This window comes from Leptinotarsa decemlineata, unplaced genomic scaffold, assembly GCF_025532065.1.
Source record: "Leptinotarsa decemlineata unplaced genomic scaffold, Ldec_3_MD MMD2_tig00000251_RagTag_RagTag, whole genome shotgun sequence".
Taxonomy (NCBI): Eukaryota; Metazoa; Arthropoda; class Insecta; order Coleoptera; family Chrysomelidae; genus Leptinotarsa; species Leptinotarsa decemlineata.
In genome coordinates, this window is record NW_027412547.1 from 9026964 (window position 1) to 9047270 (window position 20307).

The window sequence follows — 20307 nt, forward strand, 5'->3', positions numbered from 1 at the left end:
TGTAAAGGTTGCTTCTAAATGGAACACTGTTACGAACTAGAAAACTGTGCACACCTTAGCAACCTTTGATGCATTATAAAGTTCAGATCAGACCTTCTTTGGAGTATTGTTCTCATTTTTGTGTGGACACCCGTCCCCAAACATACCCTGAATCTGCTGGATTTCATCCAGAAAAAAATCATCCGCCTGATTAGAGACGAGAACATCACTTACATCCCTGATAGCCTGGAAAATCGAAAAAAGGTTCTTGGAAATTTATCTCTCTTCTGTAGATACTTAAATGGGAAGTGTTCAAGTGACTTGGCTAATTTGATTTCACCAAGAGCGGTACATATCTGAAATACGCAACGGACTGTGGCTACTAATCATTGTGAGGTTCAACCCAGTACACCACGAACTTCACTGATTGAGAACTCTTTCGTTTGGAGAACGGCGTTTATGTAGAGTAAACTTCCTTAAGGATTTTCCGGTAGTGCTTGTGTTTTGTCCTTGAAAAAAATCTAATCTATTCAGGTAGTTTTCAGACAGGTAGTAATCAAAGAAGCAGAAACTAATCTATTAATAGTATACAAAATACATAATTCAATGTTACAAGGAACGTCAATGATATACATTCGCTGGTAAATAATGTTGACTGAAGAATATTCACGAAATTATCACCTATATCTTGGAAACTATGAAAAGAAAATGATAATAATGTTTACTGAAGCTTCAAAAGCTTGTGTGTGATTTAGATAGTAACATCAATATAGTATAGAATAAAACAGAAATACATATGATTAACATTAACATTAGAACAATGATTATGAAAATATTTACATAGGTAATATCAAACTGATTTCTTAACTTTTTGTTCGTTGTTTTTCTTTTTTTTCGTCAAGGTAGGGTTTTGGCGCCTTATTTTGGTGGAATGGTTGTCATAGTCAGATAAATGTCATATTTGGATGATTTGGGGTGTGATTGTTTATTATAGAAATTTCAGGTCTATGAGGTAATTCAATATGTATATATCTGTAGTGACCATCCATTGTTTTATATGGTATATAGAAGAGGTGTAACATTTGATAGATTTGAAGTTTTCTGGTAGTAAATTGTATAAATTCTTGGTGCAAGATATTCTGCTCGGTGCTGACCGGCTGTTTTTTCGCAGGTCGGAACTTTCATATTTTTATTTTTCATTCGAGTTTCATAGCGATGGTCGATAGGTGTTAACTTGGTTTTGTTTTCGTGGATATATATTAGAATTCGTTGGCAGAATATTCGTCTTGTATCAAGAATATTGATCCCTAAAAATAGCTTGTCATTGAGATATCTTATGCTCTTCTTTAAAAGTATTCCCAGGATACACTTTTGTGTGGTACATTTATAATATTGAATAGAGACATTCACACTTATAACACTCGGGGTAAAAATGACATTCACATTAGCAGCACTGCTTATCGCAGTACTATGAACTCTTTATTTTTCAAAGGTTTCCAAGAATTTAATAAACTACCAGGGACTTCATTAAAACATCATCATCGTTGAATTTGTTTAAAAAACAATTGAAAGAACTTATTAAGATGAAATAGATATCGTACTGAAAGCAATTCTTGTAATTTTTGTAATTCTACTAATTCTATTAATTCTATTTTTAAAATTGTGATTTTCGTATATTATTGTTGCATTGTATTTCTTTTTTTGTGTTTGTCTAATGTTGTATATATACACCGTTGATTTAATTGGGATATATATGTATATTAGGGTTACCTTTTTTAAATAAAGATATATCTATCTATCAAATTATGCACATTATTTTCTGCTACACCTCCCAACCTAAAATTTCGTAAAATACCTGAGAAATACCTGGATTTTGTGAGTAGACCTCTCAATTTGTTTTTTATTTGCCCGATATGTAAATGTCATCTCAAATGCCTATCAATTGTTATTCTTAGATATTTCAAGTAATCTTTTTCTTCTATGCGAATGTTATCTCCAATGTCCAAGGTTCCTAAGTTTGGAAGGTGAAAGGTAAATAGTATGTTTTTTGACTCTTGACTGTTAGCTAGTTGTATTTTAACCAGTCACATACAATACTCAAGTCGTGTTCTGTTGTTGTTTTCATATCTGCTCAGGTTTTCTCTTGTAGATTATTGCCATGCAAAACTGATACTATACTTATATGCTGAGTTATTTGGGTAACATGATCTGATCATCTCAGAAAAACGATTGTTTTTATTGTTTCTCACAACAATAAAAAACCGGCATCACCTTATCAAAATTAAAGATGAATCCATTAGTTTCCTTCATGTCATTGTGATGTGTTGGTTTAAAATCAATATTTGAATGGAAACTGTTTACTGAGACTCTACTCCACTGTACCAGTGTACACTATACTTTATGATGAATGTGAAACCTGATTTATCGAATCACTCAGAAAATCATACATTTTGTTGGATACAATTTTTCAAGAAGTTTGCGCATCAGGAAAACATAAAAATTACCATTTTGATACATTTATCGATTTACTATTCTGTTTCATTTTGTTTTCTATAAAAATTTTGTAGGTACATATAACAATAAATACTATCCAGAAAAAAGATGTAGATTATCCTCAAATATTTTTTTCATGTATAAATTGAAACAACCTGTATTGCCAAACTAACTGACTGTTATCAAGAAGACAAGTATAGCTGAGGCACCAGTCAATCTAATAATAACACTGATGATCTTGAAACAAGACTCAACCTCTGACGGAAGTACCAAACTCTTATGGAAAATTCGAAATTGATGAACACTTCAATCTAGCAGACCAGTATTATAATATTCATGCAGTCATTGTTCACTGTTGTTCCGGTGTTGAATCTGGTCATTATTGGCCAAAGATGAAACGGAGTGGTTTAAGTTTGACGACAGTCATGTCACTAAGTGTTCTGATGATGTATTGAATTTATTGGAGCCACTGGAGAGGCTGAAAGAGAGGACATTGGCAGATCAAGATCTTTGGCGCTGCATGATTTTCCGGGTTTTCCTGCAGCTGAATGCGCCACTGGAATCAATGAAGTCGCCCTGGAGCGCCATTTATTTTTGTAGTTGTTTTATAATTTCATGATATGTATTTTGTAAGTGTTATCATTTTAGAAATATATTGCAAAAACATTTTTTTCTGGTTGTTAGAAGATAGGTTAACTTATCTTATTGTAGTTATTGCAGACTTTTTCTCTGAAAATGTTAGAAATTTTACATTATGAATTGAAATGCGATAATAATTGTTGCAAAATAACGTTGAATATATTGAAAACTCTTGTTATGTAATAAACATATCTCAGTCATTGAAAATTTCAACTTATGAATTATTGCGTAATAATTTTCAAAAACCATGGATTTTTGGAATTTCTTTCAAAAATACACGGCCTTCGAACCCAAAAAATTTTATCAATTTTCAAAGAGATGAAAAAACGATAACTTCTGATATCAGCCAATCTTTTTACTGTTGTAAAGTGTGGGTAAAGTCGTGTCAAAAATGAAAATATGTTCTATTTCATCACATTTATTACAAATTATTTCTAAATCAGGTACACTCTAACAGAAACTAAATGAAACACATGTGTCGAACTGTTGAAAGAACAAACAAATTATACCACCAGCAAAAATTCCATGCATTGCAACTTTCAATCACAGATTAAAGATGATCAGATGGTACTCAGTTTCTTTCCATTTTGCTATAAAATGTCTTGTATTCAGATTTTATAATAAATAAAACAATAACTTAGAAAAATTTCTGTTTTCAAAACTGAATTTTTTCATTATTTATTTGAATTTCAAGTTTGAGTATGTAGTATCACTTTAAATTCACGAATACCAAGTAAAAAAGAAAGGAAATTCAGCTTCATCTGCTTCTCCTTCACACATTATGCCACTTTAGTTATCTTTCGCACATTTCATGTTGAATTCTGAACATACAATGAGTAATTCAACGAATGATTCATTATACATCAAATTATATTCACATATGCAACAAATACTAACCCTAAAATAATTCTCAGTTTTTCCTTTGTTTGAATTCAAAATGAATGATAGATATGATACATTTCACAACTCATTGAGAATAACGTTTCAACTCAGAAATTCATGAATTATAGATAATTATTATAGATTTGGAAAAATAAGAAGATATTTGAAGTGAACAAAATAAGAAAGTACCTCAATTCCTCAATAATGAATGTTCCACCAATTGCCTTTTCTAAACTATTTGTACAATGCAAGAAAATTTTATAACGATGTAAGAAAAGTCAATTTTCTCTGCATTATGAAAAGTGTATTTTGAGTTGGAAGGAAAATTAAGAAGAATTGATACGTGATACAATTGCTCGATACTTGATGGAAATCCATAGCTTACCTATTGAAGTAAAACTTCATTGAGATATTTTACTGTTATACAGTGTCATCCCCAAAGTATGCACCATATGGGAAAATTATTTATTAAGGGTTTTTGCACGAAAAGTTATTCTTGATAAAAGTTTGTGCATCCCCTAAAACTAAACATGCACCAACGAAATACACTATAACACACTTAATATACGAGTAGCCTTTAAATATTTGTTCAGCAATAAAAAATACATCTAGATTTGAAGTCATGGTTATCTAAGTGGAGTTTTATTTTTTTACCCATTTTTTAAAATGGGAACTATGAAAAAAAATTACTAAAACGAAAAATAGAAAGAATCCTGTATACGACGGTTTAGTCTGAAAGTCTGTAATATTATGAATTACATAACTATGGTGTTAACCACGGTCAATTTTTTTGAACAGTGAAATTATTTCAAGTTTTTGGTGCAAAGTTATTTTTATTTTTTGTTTACACCGAAAATTACTCAAATTTATACAGTATTGTAATAAGAACTCAATATTCAACAATATCAAATCACAAAACATCAAAGTGAACTAGATTATTTTGGAGAATTATTTTGGAAAAAAAAATCTGTAGAAAATCTATGAGTTTGTTCCGAAATACCTATTATATTTTGATGTTTTGTGATCTGTTACTATTGAGAATCAAGTTCTGGTTACAAAACTCTATAATTTTGAATACTTTTTGGTGGTAACAAAAAATAAAAATAACTTTGCATCAAAAACTTTGGAAAAATAAACCGTCGTATGCAAGATGCTGCTATTTATCGTTTTAGTAAATTTTTTTTCGTAGTCTCCATTTAAAAAAAATGGGTTGAAAGAAATTCACTCAGATGGCCATGACTCCAAATCTAGATATATTTTTTAATGCTGAACAACTTTACCAAATAATATTTCCCAAGAATTTTGAAAATCAAAATCAAATATTTGAACACTCCTGGTATATTACGTGTGTTTTACTATATTTGGTTAGTGCATGTTCGGTTTTAGGGGATGCACAAACTTTTATCACAAATCACATTTTGTCGAAAAACCCTTAATAAATTAGTTTCCCATATGCTGCATACTTTGGGGATGACACTGTATTATAATTTCTCCGGTGAAAATCTCACAATGAAATGTCATATAAATGAAAATGAAAACCTCTTGTCAAAAATGAATTGAATTTGAAAGTTTGAGCACTAGAGTTGTTCCTCATTCTCAGTTTTACTATACATCAAAGGATCTTGCATTCGGAGTTGAAAACACTAATGAGAATAGAATAATGTAATTTGCCACAAACAATTCAATTTTTCGCAAAACAAAATTTACAACTCTTTCAAGAATTCAAGAATAACAATCAGTAAATTATTCTGACTGAGGATGTTCTGGAAATTTTTAGTATCTATCGGAAGAGTGAAAAAGGAAAATTTTACTTATGAGATTTAATGGATGTAGCCGTTAGTACGTGGTAGGAAATCATAATGAAGAAGAGAAAATTGAAACTTCCTATGTTTTTCAACACTTTTATTTGTAACTGACGTTACTGTAGTTTTGTCCTATAAGGACATTGTCAAACTCATACATTTAAACTGTTTAATGTATAAGTTTGAAAATTTCTTTATAGGACGAAACTGCAGTAACGTCAGTTACAAATAAAAGTGGTAAAAAACAAAAAGTTTCAATTCTCTTTTCTTCATTATGATATTTACTATTTGGCTCTATCCCTTCTGGATTTGTATGAATTTCGTTTTCAATATTTCAGTACAAAAACATTTATGTATAAACAAATTTTTTGTTCATTCATTCAACAACAGATGAATCTATAATTCAACTTTTTGCAAGGAATCACGAGACATTTGGAATGAATTGAGCACTACAATCGTTACTACCTTGTTCATATGTTACAAAAAAACAAAATAAAAAAATCTATTTGATTTCTTGATCCATTCAAAATGATTTATATTAGTCACCATAAATTTTCTAGTATTTAAATCTCGATCAAACTCCATTTATGGAGAGGAAGACTAGATTTTTTATTTCAAATAACTTTCTAGAAGCTATTTAAATAATCAAGAAGTGTTCGTATACGCTGGTTGCATAATTAAACCATTCAAATGAAAAACGCGACAGGAAGCTTTAAAGTTAATAATATGCAAGCTGCTTTAATATTCATATTAGAAAACCAGAAGGATGTGACACGAGAACTTTGTGAATGCAAAATCATCCTTTTACTTCGTTGATTTCTATAATTGTAATTGAAGTCTAGTAAAATTATCGCTCACTGAATGAAGACCACCCATGATTCCTTCGCGATTGAAATTGCCAGAGTAAGCATTACATTTTTTTCTGATTGATTCGGCCGTTACTTGATGAAGATAGTAGTTTCAAAAACTACACCTCAAGATTCGATTTCCATAAACTCCATTTGAAAAATATATCACATGTTTCGCATGTTTCAAGTGGTTTCTTACACTAATATTTATATACTACAGGTAACCATACTTGACACTACCTCCAAAAAATCACCTAAATCTATACCTAAAGTACCTGTTCAATTATGATCACCTGAAGCATATTACCTTACATCTACATCAATAATAAAGACAAAACATCCAAATTCGAGAAATCAGGAGTATACAAATTAAAGAGTGGAACCTGTCCTAAGGTATATATTGGTCAAACTGGCAGAACATTCAGGAATCGAATCCATGAACATCATAAGAGCTATGTGGATAAGAAAACACATTCAACATATTCAAATCATCTTCTAGAAGAAAATCATATATATAACGAAGAGTTCGGAATTTTGCACATAGGAAATAATGGTTCGAAACTGAGTCATTTGGAAGCAATGGAAATTAATAAACTTAGAAATTCAAACATTCTAATGAATGACCAACTGGATTTGAATATTGTTTTCTTTGATCTTGTTTTCTTGAAAACCGAGAAAGAATTATTATTGATGTAGATGTGAAGTAATATGCTTCAGGTGATCATAATTGAACATGTACCTTAGGTAGAGGTTAAGGTAATTTTTTGGAGATCAATTATGGTTACCTGGAGTATACAGGGGTGCGCAAAAGTCCGGAATAAAATGAATATCTTTTTAACCAGTATTTTAGGGAAAAACGCTGAAACACATCAATTGATTTCACGTTGTACGCATTTTTTGGCAATAAAATGGATCTTTTTTTTGAACCCCTTAGCTGCAACCCTCCCCAATTTTTTTTCAAATGCAAACCTATGTCGTGTATGGGCTCATTGAAAAGCTCGTAAAAAATGGATTCTGACCATCTCCTTCATTTTTTTTTGTGGTTACAACGAAATGAGAAAAAAGTCTTTTGGAAAGTTACAAATACCTAACTTAGTGCTATCTACGGGTGAATTAACGTAACAGATGCTGAAATTGGCCTCCACCCTCTACTTGGCAGGCTCCTAGGCGATGGTAAAATCCGTCTACGGAATTCCGAATGGCCTCAGCCGGTATGATATGTGATTCTTCTCTAATTCTGCTTTTTAGATCTTCAATATTAGCCGGCCTATTTTGATAAACCTAGTCAGGGGATCTTGGCGGCTATTCAATTGTACCACGTCGTCCAATCCAGCGTCCTGCAAACATGTCATCGAGGTATTCTCTAACATTAATACTAAAATGTGGAGGAGTGCTGTCCTGTTGGAATGAAAGTGTTTCAGTGGGGATATTTGGATCTGCTTCATTGGGAAACATAACAGCTAAAGCAGGGACTAGTTCAAAGCGTAAAAAGTCTGAGTAGCGTGCAGCTGTAAGTTTTTCCTCAAAATAGTATGGCCCTAATATTCTGTTGTTGATGATGCCTGCCCATACATTTACTTTCTGATGACGCTGCGTACGAGCTTCGCATATCCAGTGTGGGTTTTCCTGACTCCAGAATCGATAGTTGTGCCTGTCAACTATTCCATCTAAATAAAAAGTAGCTTTGTCCGAAAAGAGTATGTTGAGTGGAAACCTATTATTCTCCTCACATCGCCTCATTATTTCCTCACAAAATTGCAAACGCCTGTCATAGTCATCTTCCAAGAGCTCTTGGACAAGACATACCTTATATGGGTGGTATTTTTCTGTTTTCAAAAACCTCCCTATCGTACGTCCAGACGAAGGATTCTTTTGGGCTAATGAAACCGTTAACAAATGTGGATCTTCCTGCAGAGATACGGCAATGTCCAATTTTTGATCTTTGTCTAAAACATGTGGCCGGCCACTTTTGGGCAAGTCCTTCACTGTACCATGTTCTTCAAATTTGTGTAAGATCAGTAGACTGGAAAATGTAATTTCCCGGATATTTTGCATTAAATAAAGTACACACCTCACTTTGACTCCGCATTTTATCCTCATATCCTAACAATATCAAGACTTCGATACGCTGCCTCTCTGACAATACCATTTTTGTTTAGCAACTTAAAAAAGAACACTTTGAAGGTACCCAATTAATAAACTAAACATACAATTTCACACAGAAATGCCACAATTTTAAAACTGAGTCAAGACAAAAGTTTTTATCAGGGCATTCATTTTGGTACAAAAAATGCAACACACTTTTTCTCTTTTTGAGGTACACTGGTCAACAATTGCTTGGGATGGAACTAATTTTATGTGTGAGTTTTTGGTGAAAAAATAAAATCCACAGAATGTTGATGTTACATTACGTTATCAGTTTTACACATAAATCAATAAAATTTGTTGTAGTGTCTGGCCCGGTTGGTCAGTTCTTAAAATTTGTAAACTTTTAGAAAGCAGGTACTGGTGATCCTTAGCAATTGTTTAGCAATGTACATCATCACCACTTATTTGTTTTTCGCAACGTTAATTCACCCGTAGATAGCACTAAGTAGGTATTTCTAACTTTTTTGGTTTCAAAAGAGTTTTTTCTCATTTCGTGGTAACCGCATGAGTAAAAAAAATAAGGGGTATGGTCAGATTTCATTTTTTACGAACTTTTCAATGAGCTCATACATGAAATAGGTTTGCATTTGAAAAAAAAAGTTGGGGAGGGTTGCAACTAAGGGGTTGAAAAAAAATATTTCATTTCATTGCTAAAAAATGCGTACAACGTGAAATCAACTGACGTGTTTCAGCATTTTTCTCCTAAAATACTGGTTAAAAAGATATTAATTTTATTCCGGACTTTGGCGCACCCCTGTATAAATATTAGTGTAAGAAACAACTTGAAGTATTCAAATCACTTGATAAAGCTACTGTGCTAGCGAAACATGTTGTGATATATTTTTCAAATAAAGTTTGTGGAAATTGAATCCCAAGGTATAGTTTTTAGAAGTAAGCATCAACTATTTTATCAAAGTACGATTATTTTTGTGCAATCAAAGTCGAAAGTCATGAAATCCAATGAAATGATTTCAGAGTATGGATATCGCATAAACGAATAGAGAGTAGGTAAAATAGTGGAAAGTTTGTCTATTTTCGGATACTATTGGGATACTATAGGGTTTGCGAAGAGTCGGAAACCCTAAAAATCCATAATCATATTTTTGTTGGTATCTTCTATACAGAAATATTGAAAATCGGTTTTTTTTTCAGTAACTTTCGAAGAACTATCAAAATATTTTTGTACACTCCAGGCTTTGACATTTCAACTGGAATTTTTAATTGGTAAAAACATAAAGAGATAACCCGAGTCTCATAAAATTAAAACCAATATTATGACGGAATTATTGGATTTCATTGAAAATTAGAAACAGTTTGTGGGATTAATTCTTCTCTTGATATAAACATTCTGTTTTTAGGTTATTTTTAAATTGAGAATTGAAATTTCAACCATAGCGAACAAATAATATGTCCAATTGTTATCGAATTTATCTACCGGATGGCAATTTCAATTTGGTATTCAAATATCTACTTAATGAAAAATAACAAGTTGAGGAATCGTTTACACCCATTTACACCCGTTTTCCTTCTGTATTTATTTCCCAATTAGAATTTGTGATGTCGTATATTGAAGATGGAAAATATTGGGATGCCCATTTATCACACACTGAATTGTTTTTTATATCAAAATTTGTATGTAATTCACACATAACAGAAATAACTTAAACATTTCTACACATCATATCTCTCATTTCATTTTGTATTCACTGTACTTATTTTTATGATTACATCCAGTCTGAGCGCTGTGAAGGCTTTAATATAAAGATTCACGTACACATTGAAAATTACTGTCTTGTCTATTCACTAACACATTCACACATATTTACAATACATATATAAAAAAGTTGCCTACGTTATTGTACTCTGAACTCTTCAAAAACACCTTTACCTCAGATTTGCCTTCAACGAAATACCTTATCTTTCTGATTTCTATAATACTATGTGGTTCTGAGGTAAAGATTTACAAATAGTCAGTCTCTGACAATGTTCAACCATTGCCTTGTTCAGGTTACTGTCACAAAATCTTCAATATGAAGATTTTTATGGTTTCTTAAAAATAGCTATCGATGTTAATTAGTTCTGCCACACCTTCGTTCCTAACTTTTTTCAAGGGAGGGTAGAATTTATTCGACAGAGGTGTGTCTGTAACGTCAATAATTCGTGGATATGTCTCATTTTTGAACATGGTTTCGCTTAGCCTGTACACCCCCGTATGAGCTAATGATAGGTAGTGGAGATGTACTAATGGTACGAAACTTTTTGCTTCGATGGAGAATATTATGTTATTGTCCATCATCAAATTCCTCAACTTTGGTAGTTTGTAGAAAGTTAGTTCATATATTTGTTCGATTTTGTTGTCTGTTAATATCAAAGTTTCCAAAGAAGGCGAATTCAAAAAAGGTTTGTCGGGATGAAAACCAATTTTATTCAGAGACAAGTCGAGTTTTTCCAACCTCGGATTACACTTGAAGGTGCCAATTTCGATGCCACTGATGTTATTCCCAGATAGATCAATAATCTTCAGATGTCTAAGTTCTCTGAACGCTCTTTGATTGATCATGGATATTTTGTTCTGACAAAGTTCTATTCTGCGAAGAGATTTATAACCCATGGTAAAAAATATTGCTGATGGTAGTTCTCTGATTCGGTTGTAACCAAAATTTATGGACCTAACGTGGTATGATCCTTGAGGAATTTTTTCCAAACCAACTCCCATCTTAATTATGTGTTGTGGAAGTTCTTCTGATGCATTTATATCGACTGTATTTGCTGTTTCCGTTGTTGATGTTGAACAAGATCTGGAAATAAAAATAATTTGAGTTGAAAATATTTTATGTGATCTGAGAAATAAAATTTGATGAAACATAGATAACATAGGCGAACTGTTATTACATAAATTTCTGTTGATTGCATCAGAATTTGTAATATTGGCAGTAATACAAATTCCGATGTAATCAATAGACATGTATGTAATAATAGTTCACCTACCAAGTTTTCTTATTAATCAATACCTAATCTTGGAAATTTATTTTCAAATATCATAAAACTTTTTCATATTGAACAAAATATAAAAATATGCCAAAAAATATTGAAACTATAAATAATTTGAATACCAAAATACACCGTTATCCTCTAAAATTTTAATATGGTCGGGTAAATGATTGAACATCTTAAGACCATTATAATATATATATAGTCTTTGACTAGAGTAGAGGCTGGTATGGGTAATCTTAGGTCGTTAGATTGACGAAGGGCATAATAATTGGAGTAACCACTAAATATCAATTTATGTTTGTTAATTAAACATACTGTTTCTAAAATAAAGATTTCAAAAACTGCCGATTTAGCGGCAGACAGATGACAAACCAAAATCCTTATTTATAAGTTATTCTCACTGCAAAACACCCTGAAGCTTTTTATTGAGGGTTACAATGTGATCGGCGATTTTGAGTTTATTGTCAATTATTTCCCTCAAAAATTCAGTACTAGGTTTGTTTTCAGTTATCCTGTCTGCGTCCTGTGTTGGTAAAGGAATGCTGTCAATAAAGCGGCGGAATGATATTGATATTGTTTTGGAAACATTGAAAGACAGCATATTAGAGTCGCAACACTATTTTATTCTTTTATATATGTAATATCGTGGAGATTACATAAAGTCTTATCACGCCATAATATTGTCCTCCTCAATAACACCAGAGGTGTGACTATTCGTTCGGAAAAAATGTATAACTCTGAGCTCACTCAGTGTTCTTACGAAACCTTTGAAGTATGGAGGCCTCCTCATCGTAGGAAGCCTTGTCATGGCAATGCCCTGAATAGTATAACTGAATGGGCCGACGAAGGAGGGAGCCCAGCGAAATCAACAATAGAAAAAATCTGTCAGAGTAGGTCAAATGTCTGAGAGTGATACAAGATCCCAGATCAACCTGAAACAAACTTTTGAAAAAGGTGAAATGAAAGGGCCTATGTAGTACTCAAGCTGGCTGGAACCACTTGCTAAAAGACATGGGAGTTGAAACAAAACCCATGATAACATATACACATATGATCTGATGGCTAAAGATGGAACAAATGACAGCTACCACCAGCAGGATGCAATGACTGGCTTGCCTGGGGAAAACAGGTGCAATGAACAATACCATCAGCAGCATCAGATATATTTTTCCTTCATTCACAGACGGGTTAGAAACCGAACATGGAACTGAAGCTGTATTTACTGTGCCATTACCCACTCGATCAGTATACGTAAGTCTTCCAGGCTGAAGAATATTTTCACAATGAGCCAGGCTGCACTTGGGGCACTGACAAACTGAAAAGTGGCATCCAGACTGCTCTGGGAATGCCGTGAAGAACTGGGAAAACTTGCGGATAGATCAGAAACAGACAATACTGGTAAAACACAGCTGGAGATTACACACAGGAAAACCTTTATAAGGGGACTTTGCGAAAAGTGAAATCAAGAACTGTTTCGACAAAGCAGGGATGGGGTCAAAACAATCATAGGCTACTCACTGGCCACTGTTCATTGAAAGGCATTTGAATAAAATAGGACTGTGAAACGAAGACCTCAACTGAAGACAATACAACAAAGGGACATTGACAGCAAGGAAGCTATACAAACTAGGACTGTTGGAATAGGTGTCACGAAAAAGATAGAAGGAAAAAAATCAGCCCATCAGGCTGTATGTGGAAGAAATAAATTGTAACACGCCATTTTTCCATTTTATATTATTTGGGAAACAATCTGAACAAAAAGAAATTCTTTTTACCAAATTGGTTTTGTAGATTGTAACATACCAATTATTTAAAATTTTCTTTTTCTATTTTCTACCAGTTTATGGTAGTACTCCAAATAAATCATAATCAGAATGCGGACTCACATTAGGTATTCGAATAGACGTCTTACTAGTACTCTTCTATTTTTGTTCAGTCATAGAGTTCAGTTGAAACTGAAGTTCAAAGTAGAGTGAGGGACAGAGATAGATATCTACTTTTAGTCATGCCATACATGTCAGCTCGGTGAGCTTTGTGTATCTATCTGAAGGAACTAATGTAACAGGTAGAAGAATTGCTTGAAATTTGAACCGATATCGATTGTATGTGTGAAGGATGGAGTCTCAAAAAGTATTTTTGTGCTTCGTATAGAGAACACATAGTGGTGATTTAAGTGAAATTTTTGAGGTACTTATAGATATTAATTCAAAAGTGTATTATATGAAATCACATTTTGAAATTGTTGGTATCTACAATCGTCTTCGGGTGATACCAACAATCGAAACGTCGTGAACTAACGTGACTTGGAATCTCTACACTTTTTAATTTTTTATTTTTTATTATTTTCTTTTTTCATTCCTTCAATTTTTATTTATTCAATTATTATATTTTTACTTGTAGGTTATTTCACTATCATTTCATTTCAGGTTTATTGTTGCTCAATATAATTGTTATTTTCAACTATTCTTTTTTAATTATTCTTTTTTACTTGTTTCAGGGATTTCAAATCATTTTATATAGTAGACAATGGAAGTCCGAACTAGTGAAATTCATCACGAAACATTGTCAATCACCTTCAAACAAACGTTGAAATTGTTGGTTTTAACTAATCGTAGAGTAATTAGAAGTTTTCCACAAAGAATTGTGAAATCACAAAATTATAAAAGGCATACGATCATAAAAGGCACAAGAACCAATAGAAGTGTAAGAACAATTTCTGGAAAATGAAGTTTTTGGCTTTTTACTATTTCATTTTGATACAAAAAAATGAGAATCTTCCAAAGAAAGGACGGAAGCAATAAATTTGAAAAGAGGTAACTCTATAGATGTAGTTCATGCAAAGAAGTAACTTTCAGATACAAACTGGAAGAAAAAGCCCTCCACTAGAAGGGTAGAAACTCAAATGAATTGAATAAACTGGACAAAACGAGAAGATTGTCTTGGACGATGCTGGAGACTACAGGAATTCCGCATCTTGATTAAGTTCATTTGGAGGAGTATCATACAATAACCTTGAATATTCTTGTTGGTTTCTGGAAAAAGGATTTTGATCAGAGGTTGTAAGGTTTAGTGTATTAAACCCTAGGAAAAGACTCTGTACTCAGTTATATTCTCCATTAAGGCCGGTGGAAAGGCCAGGAAAGAGTAGAGAATTTCAGAACATTGACTCTCCGATTTCTTTATAGAGTGACAATTTATATTCAATATTGATTTGTTAATTTATCCATTTCGAAGTTGGAGATGCAAAACCCTATTGAAACTCTTAAATAAACTGTGTTTCTTGTTTTATTGGTATTCTTAAAGTGTTTCCTATTCCTGTGTAAGTGAGTTGGTTTAGAGTGGCAGGTATTGAAAAGGGTACAGTATTTCTGTAGATTCTATCCAAATAACAGCTTTCAATTTGGTAACTTTGTAAGTCACATGAACACAACCATTTTTGGGATATCCTAAATTAAATGCATAGTACTAACTTAGAGAAGACCATTTCGTTCCCAGAACAATCAGGAGTATTTCTTGAATAACACCGCCAGGTCATCTTTGAAAGAACAAAAAAAAGCAGATCACCTCATATACCATGTCTCGATTATTTATCATTATTATTTTCTTCAAATGCATCAATGAAACAATTTTTACCATTTTCAGATTCAATTTTACTCAGTTCTTTATTTGCTAGCTAACGGCCGATTTCATAAAGAAACATAAAGGTTACTTTAACTTTAATAAATATTTTTGATTTCATAACCAACGTAAAGTATTATTTGAGTCAAAAACATCCTTTAACGTTAAAGTGTCGGCTTCGCTACTTTAACTCACTAAAGTGTCATCAACTTCAACAATAAGTATTTTTGATTTTAAAACCAACTTAAAGTATTCTTTGAGCCAAAAACGTCCTTTAAGATTGAAGTGTCGGTTTCTCTACTTTAATTTACCAAAGTGTTATTTAATGACAATATAACCTCAATTTTTATAATTGTGATTTTTTGTGCTACTCGCTACGTTTGCTAGCTTTGTGTTCGTTTAGTCGTCGATCATAATAATATGAATAATTTTGAAACGTCTAGCGCAAGTTCATCTGATGAAGAATTCATTCATACCAGAAGATCAAAAGTATATAGGAAAAGAACAGACTGTTTTGAAAAATATGATGAGCTTGACTTTCACCAACGTTTTCGCTCAAAAAACAAACTGTTTTGTATCTACTATATGAAATGAAACAGCAAATTGAATTACCTACTAATAAGTAAGTAATAAAATTTTTATTAATAATAGAACTATCAAAAAATTTTATTTAATTTTTAGAGGTGGATGCATGACACCATTACAACAATTATTGTTCACTTTAAGATTTCACGCATCAGGAAACATGTAAATAATAGTATCAGATTTTATGGGAGTGTCTAGAAGTTCAGCTAGCAGGATTATCAAAAAGGTGTCTATTGCTATTGCCTCACTAGCCCGACGACACATTCGAATGTATGAAAATAATCGATAAACGGAAGAGACAGTCGAAACATTTTATGCAATAGCTTCATTTTCCAAGACCATTGGAGCAATGGATTGCACATTATTTTCCAAAATTTCCATTTTTGTCCGAGTAAATCGTCCTCACAAATAATAAAAACACCGTATACCACAATTTTTAACCTTATTTATTTAAACACGGAACGGAAAAACTCGACAAATATGACCAATCTTGTCAAAATCCATGAATTCCAGGTTAACCAACATCTTAAAAATTACTTCAAAGACACTTATGGAAATGGCATTTTAATTTCAATTATGAAACCAAATGAGGGCAACAACTACTTCAACGGGTACTTTAGTGTACAGTCTCCTTTCGGTAAAGTGGACTTCAGATATTGATTAAGAAATCGGCTGTAAGTATTTTTGCGAAAAGACAAAAGAGGTTTGTAGGTTAGGTTAGGTAAGGTCTCGAATTTGAAACGATTATTTGGGGGAGATATGTGAAGTAATCATTTTCATTTTGAATGATCCCAATTCAATCATTTATCATTATTATTTTCTCCAAATGCATCAATGAAACAATTATTGCCATTTTCAGATTTAATTTTATTCAGTTCTCAATTTACTAGCTAAGTATTTTTGTGAAAACACAAAACAGGTTTGTAGGTTATAGATCATACAGATCAAAAATATTTTGAACAAAATTTGTTTTCTTCATTTATCATATTAGACATTAAATACTATAATTACACAATAAATTCTGAAATATAAATAATATGCTACACAATTCGCCGGTAATTAGATAAAATTGAACGTGCATAGTAAGTCCAATGAAGATTAAGTCGTTAAATACCCATTGAACCCTGAAATGAATACTATGTATATGCATCTTCGTTTCTTCAAAACTTATCTTGAAACTGGCAGCTGGGACATAAAGAACATTCACGTGTTTTGAAAACAATGTTTTGTACTTTTACTTTCATGTCAACAAATCATAATCTCCAACAGAAGAGGTTGTGATGACCCGATGACAAAAAATGTATGTTATACATCTATACATCACTGTGTCTGCGTTGAAACGCAGACACAATTCAGAACTTAGTCAGAAAAGAAAGCCTCAAATTTACGTAAAGAATAATATACCACCAGATCAAACAATCAGAAATCAAGAAATGTGTAATTTCAACATATTTTGGAAAAAGAATAGACACAATTGCAGGATTTTTCAGAAAAAAACAATGTGGAAGTGGCATTCAGACCACATGCCAGGTGGTTGTGTCTTTTAATGCCAAAGATAAAGTGAGCAAGATGGAGAAATCTGCAGTTTATGAGCTTAAAGTGTCCGGAGTGTAATAGTGTTTATGAGGGACAATATGGCAGAAATTTCTCAAAACGGTATGCAGAATATGAAAAGTCCTTTAGACTAGGTAAAAATGATTCGACGTTTTCAAACCATTCCTTGGAATGCATCCACAAGTTCCCGAATCTAAACCATACGGAAATTTTGCACTATTTAAGCAAGGGTTGGAAACTCAATTATTTGGAATCCTTGGAAATTCACAAGCTTAAGCATTGCGGATGTAACCTATTGAATAACCAAATCGACTCGGTTTACTCGAAGGTTTTCAAATCAGAGTACCCACATTGTCACAGGTAATTAAAATTCAGATACTCAATTGAGTTAAAGACGTCTGTTATTACCTACAGTGATATATATGGGTCAACATTATCATTCATTTCAGTTTATTGTTTTCGTTCAAAAGTGTCCGTGTAGGACGAAACTGCAGTAACGTTAGTTACAAATACAAGTAGTATAAACACATTGGAAGTTTCACTTCTCAATGTTGATGATGATTTCCTACCACGTAGTAACGGCTTCATCCCTCAATTCATTGTTTTTGATCCTTATGACACCATTTTTCACCGAATGTTCTCTTGACCATTTATGAAGGCATTGAATTTGAACATGTAGTGATTGGTGTAGTATACTATATAGAAAAAATGAATTTAACGTCTTTATAATGATGACGTGACTGTTCCAAGCAGGTTTCTTAATAACTATTACATTTTCAGAATGTTGAAACAATTGATGGCATGATAAATCGAAAGGAGAATGATTCCCACTCAGACTTTTCCATTTCCAAAGAAGCTGCTGATAGAGAACTATCTTCTAAGGCAAATGAGAGAGAAAAATCATATAACTCAGAAGCGAAAAAGAGAGAGCCAAAAATAGAGTTTCTTCTAACCTCGAGTCTTTCTGTGTCCTCCTGAAGCAATAATCAGAGTGATACGTGAGGTATCATTGGATTTACTGCTAGACAACCCGTGGGTTGGGCTACCTATCGAGCGCGTCTCTAGGTGGTGGATAAGGGAACGGCCAGGGGACTGGAGGCCCTGTCCGGAAAGCCAATGTGGCCTTACGGACGGGGTCGCCGGACTCCTGGTCAGTAGTAGAAATAAGTAGGGTGAGGGGAACTAGAACTCCTCAAAAGCCTTTGCAAAACATGGTACCGTGTACCAGCCTACCCAAGCTAAGATGTGAGGAATCGTGCCAACAGCTGAATGGCCGCAGGGTGATATGCGGTTACGAATGATCACCTTGGGAAACTGGGCGAAACCTCTTTGTAATCAGCCTATCTCTGGTAATGCGGGGCTTTACCGAAGGTGACCAACTTTTTTTTGCTACGCTTGGGAACGCGGAGGCTACCGTGAAACACCTCAAGGTTGCCAAAGAGAGTGTGTGTTCGGCGAGTCTTGGCCTACACCTGCCAATATAAAGGAGATGTCTCCTAGTGACCTGTCCACCTTCCTGGAAAAGACAGGATGGATGATGTCTCGAGGACAACTCCTCGAGAGGATGTACAATGGGTCACATGTGGCCTAAGTGTTGTGGGTCTACAATCACTGTCCCTACTCTACAGATACAGATATAGAAGCTAATTGTTGTCCTAATTTTTTTCACTGCTGACTTCCTGTTCAGTGAAAATCAGGAGACGTGAAATGAGGTGAAGTTAAAAGGTTATACAACGAGATATGAACTTCGAGGGGTTTGATAAATCGATTGACACGTTACTCCTTATATTTTTATGTCTGTCTTATTAATTACTTTCAAGTCTCAGTAAAATGTTCGGGTTACCTCTGTATGGACGGTGTCTAGTGAGTAACATTGTGATTTCTGAGTTAATTGATTTTTCTTCTATTTTTCTCCGATTCTTTTCTCAGACGGTCCCTTATAAAGGGTGTGTATCACTAAGTATTATTTCACTATTCTCTTCGTTTCTTATTGACACATTTTCTGAACTGATTCCATTCAATGATTTGAAAACTCCATAAACAGTCTGGGCTCATATATGGAAATGATGATCTATGTCTGGTACACTCAACTCTTCAATTGCTAGTGATTCTATCGTATCTCAGCATCCAGTATAGAGTCAACATATTCATCAGATTTTTTTAAACAGTCCTTCCAAACTAGTCTCGGTATATATTTCGGGTTCATTAGTACCCTGGTTGCGTCCTGGATGTTGAAGGAATAATAATGTGCTCATTTCGTTGCAGGACTCATTTAAAATTTCGTCTGGAAGGATGGGTAGTCGTACTGTTTGTACGTTCACAGAATGTTCTTGCCCATCCCATCGTAAGAGTTTGGTTTTGTAACAAATCTCGACATTTCTGTTGGCTAATCCTATCTTACTCGCAGTAGCATCATGAGAGACCAAAGAAGAAAATCTTTGTCCTCTATTTGATTTGTTATTAGCAGTCGCTTGTTTCATCACTTTCTATCTATCTGATATCCTAGGTCCTTTTGAAATAAATACGTCTAACTAGCATCAGTGATTTTCTTTTGGAAATTTCTTTCCAGGTTAGTCTAGGGTCTGTATAACTCCCAAATATAACTTCCTTCAATAGTTGCATTTCAAAATTTTGGAGGTCCTAATTCCTTCTTCTTGGAGGTAGAGATTCGTGTAATAGATCAACGTGCTATGATTCCGATGTTGTTTAGAGACATCACTAATATAATTCTGCATGAATGAAAAATACTTTGAGATTAGTTTCTG

General features: G+C 33.3%; 1 protein-coding gene across 2 annotated transcripts in view; it reads right to left on the reverse strand.

Annotated features, from left to right (window-relative positions):
- Window positions 1–3509: 3509 nt before the first annotated feature.
- The window catches only part of LOC111513662 (uncharacterized), a 29115-nt gene continuing 12317 nt past the window's right edge, over window positions 3510–20307 (reverse strand). For both annotated transcript variants that reach the window (XM_074173657.1, XM_023169880.2), the window contains exon 2: window positions 3510–11589. In XM_074173657.1, coding sequence (XP_074029758.1) covers window positions 10842–11507 — 666 coding nt within the window. In that variant the 5' untranslated portion in view covers window positions 11508–11589 and the 3' untranslated portion in view covers window positions 3510–10841. The remainder of the gene's footprint in view (window positions 11590–20307) is intronic.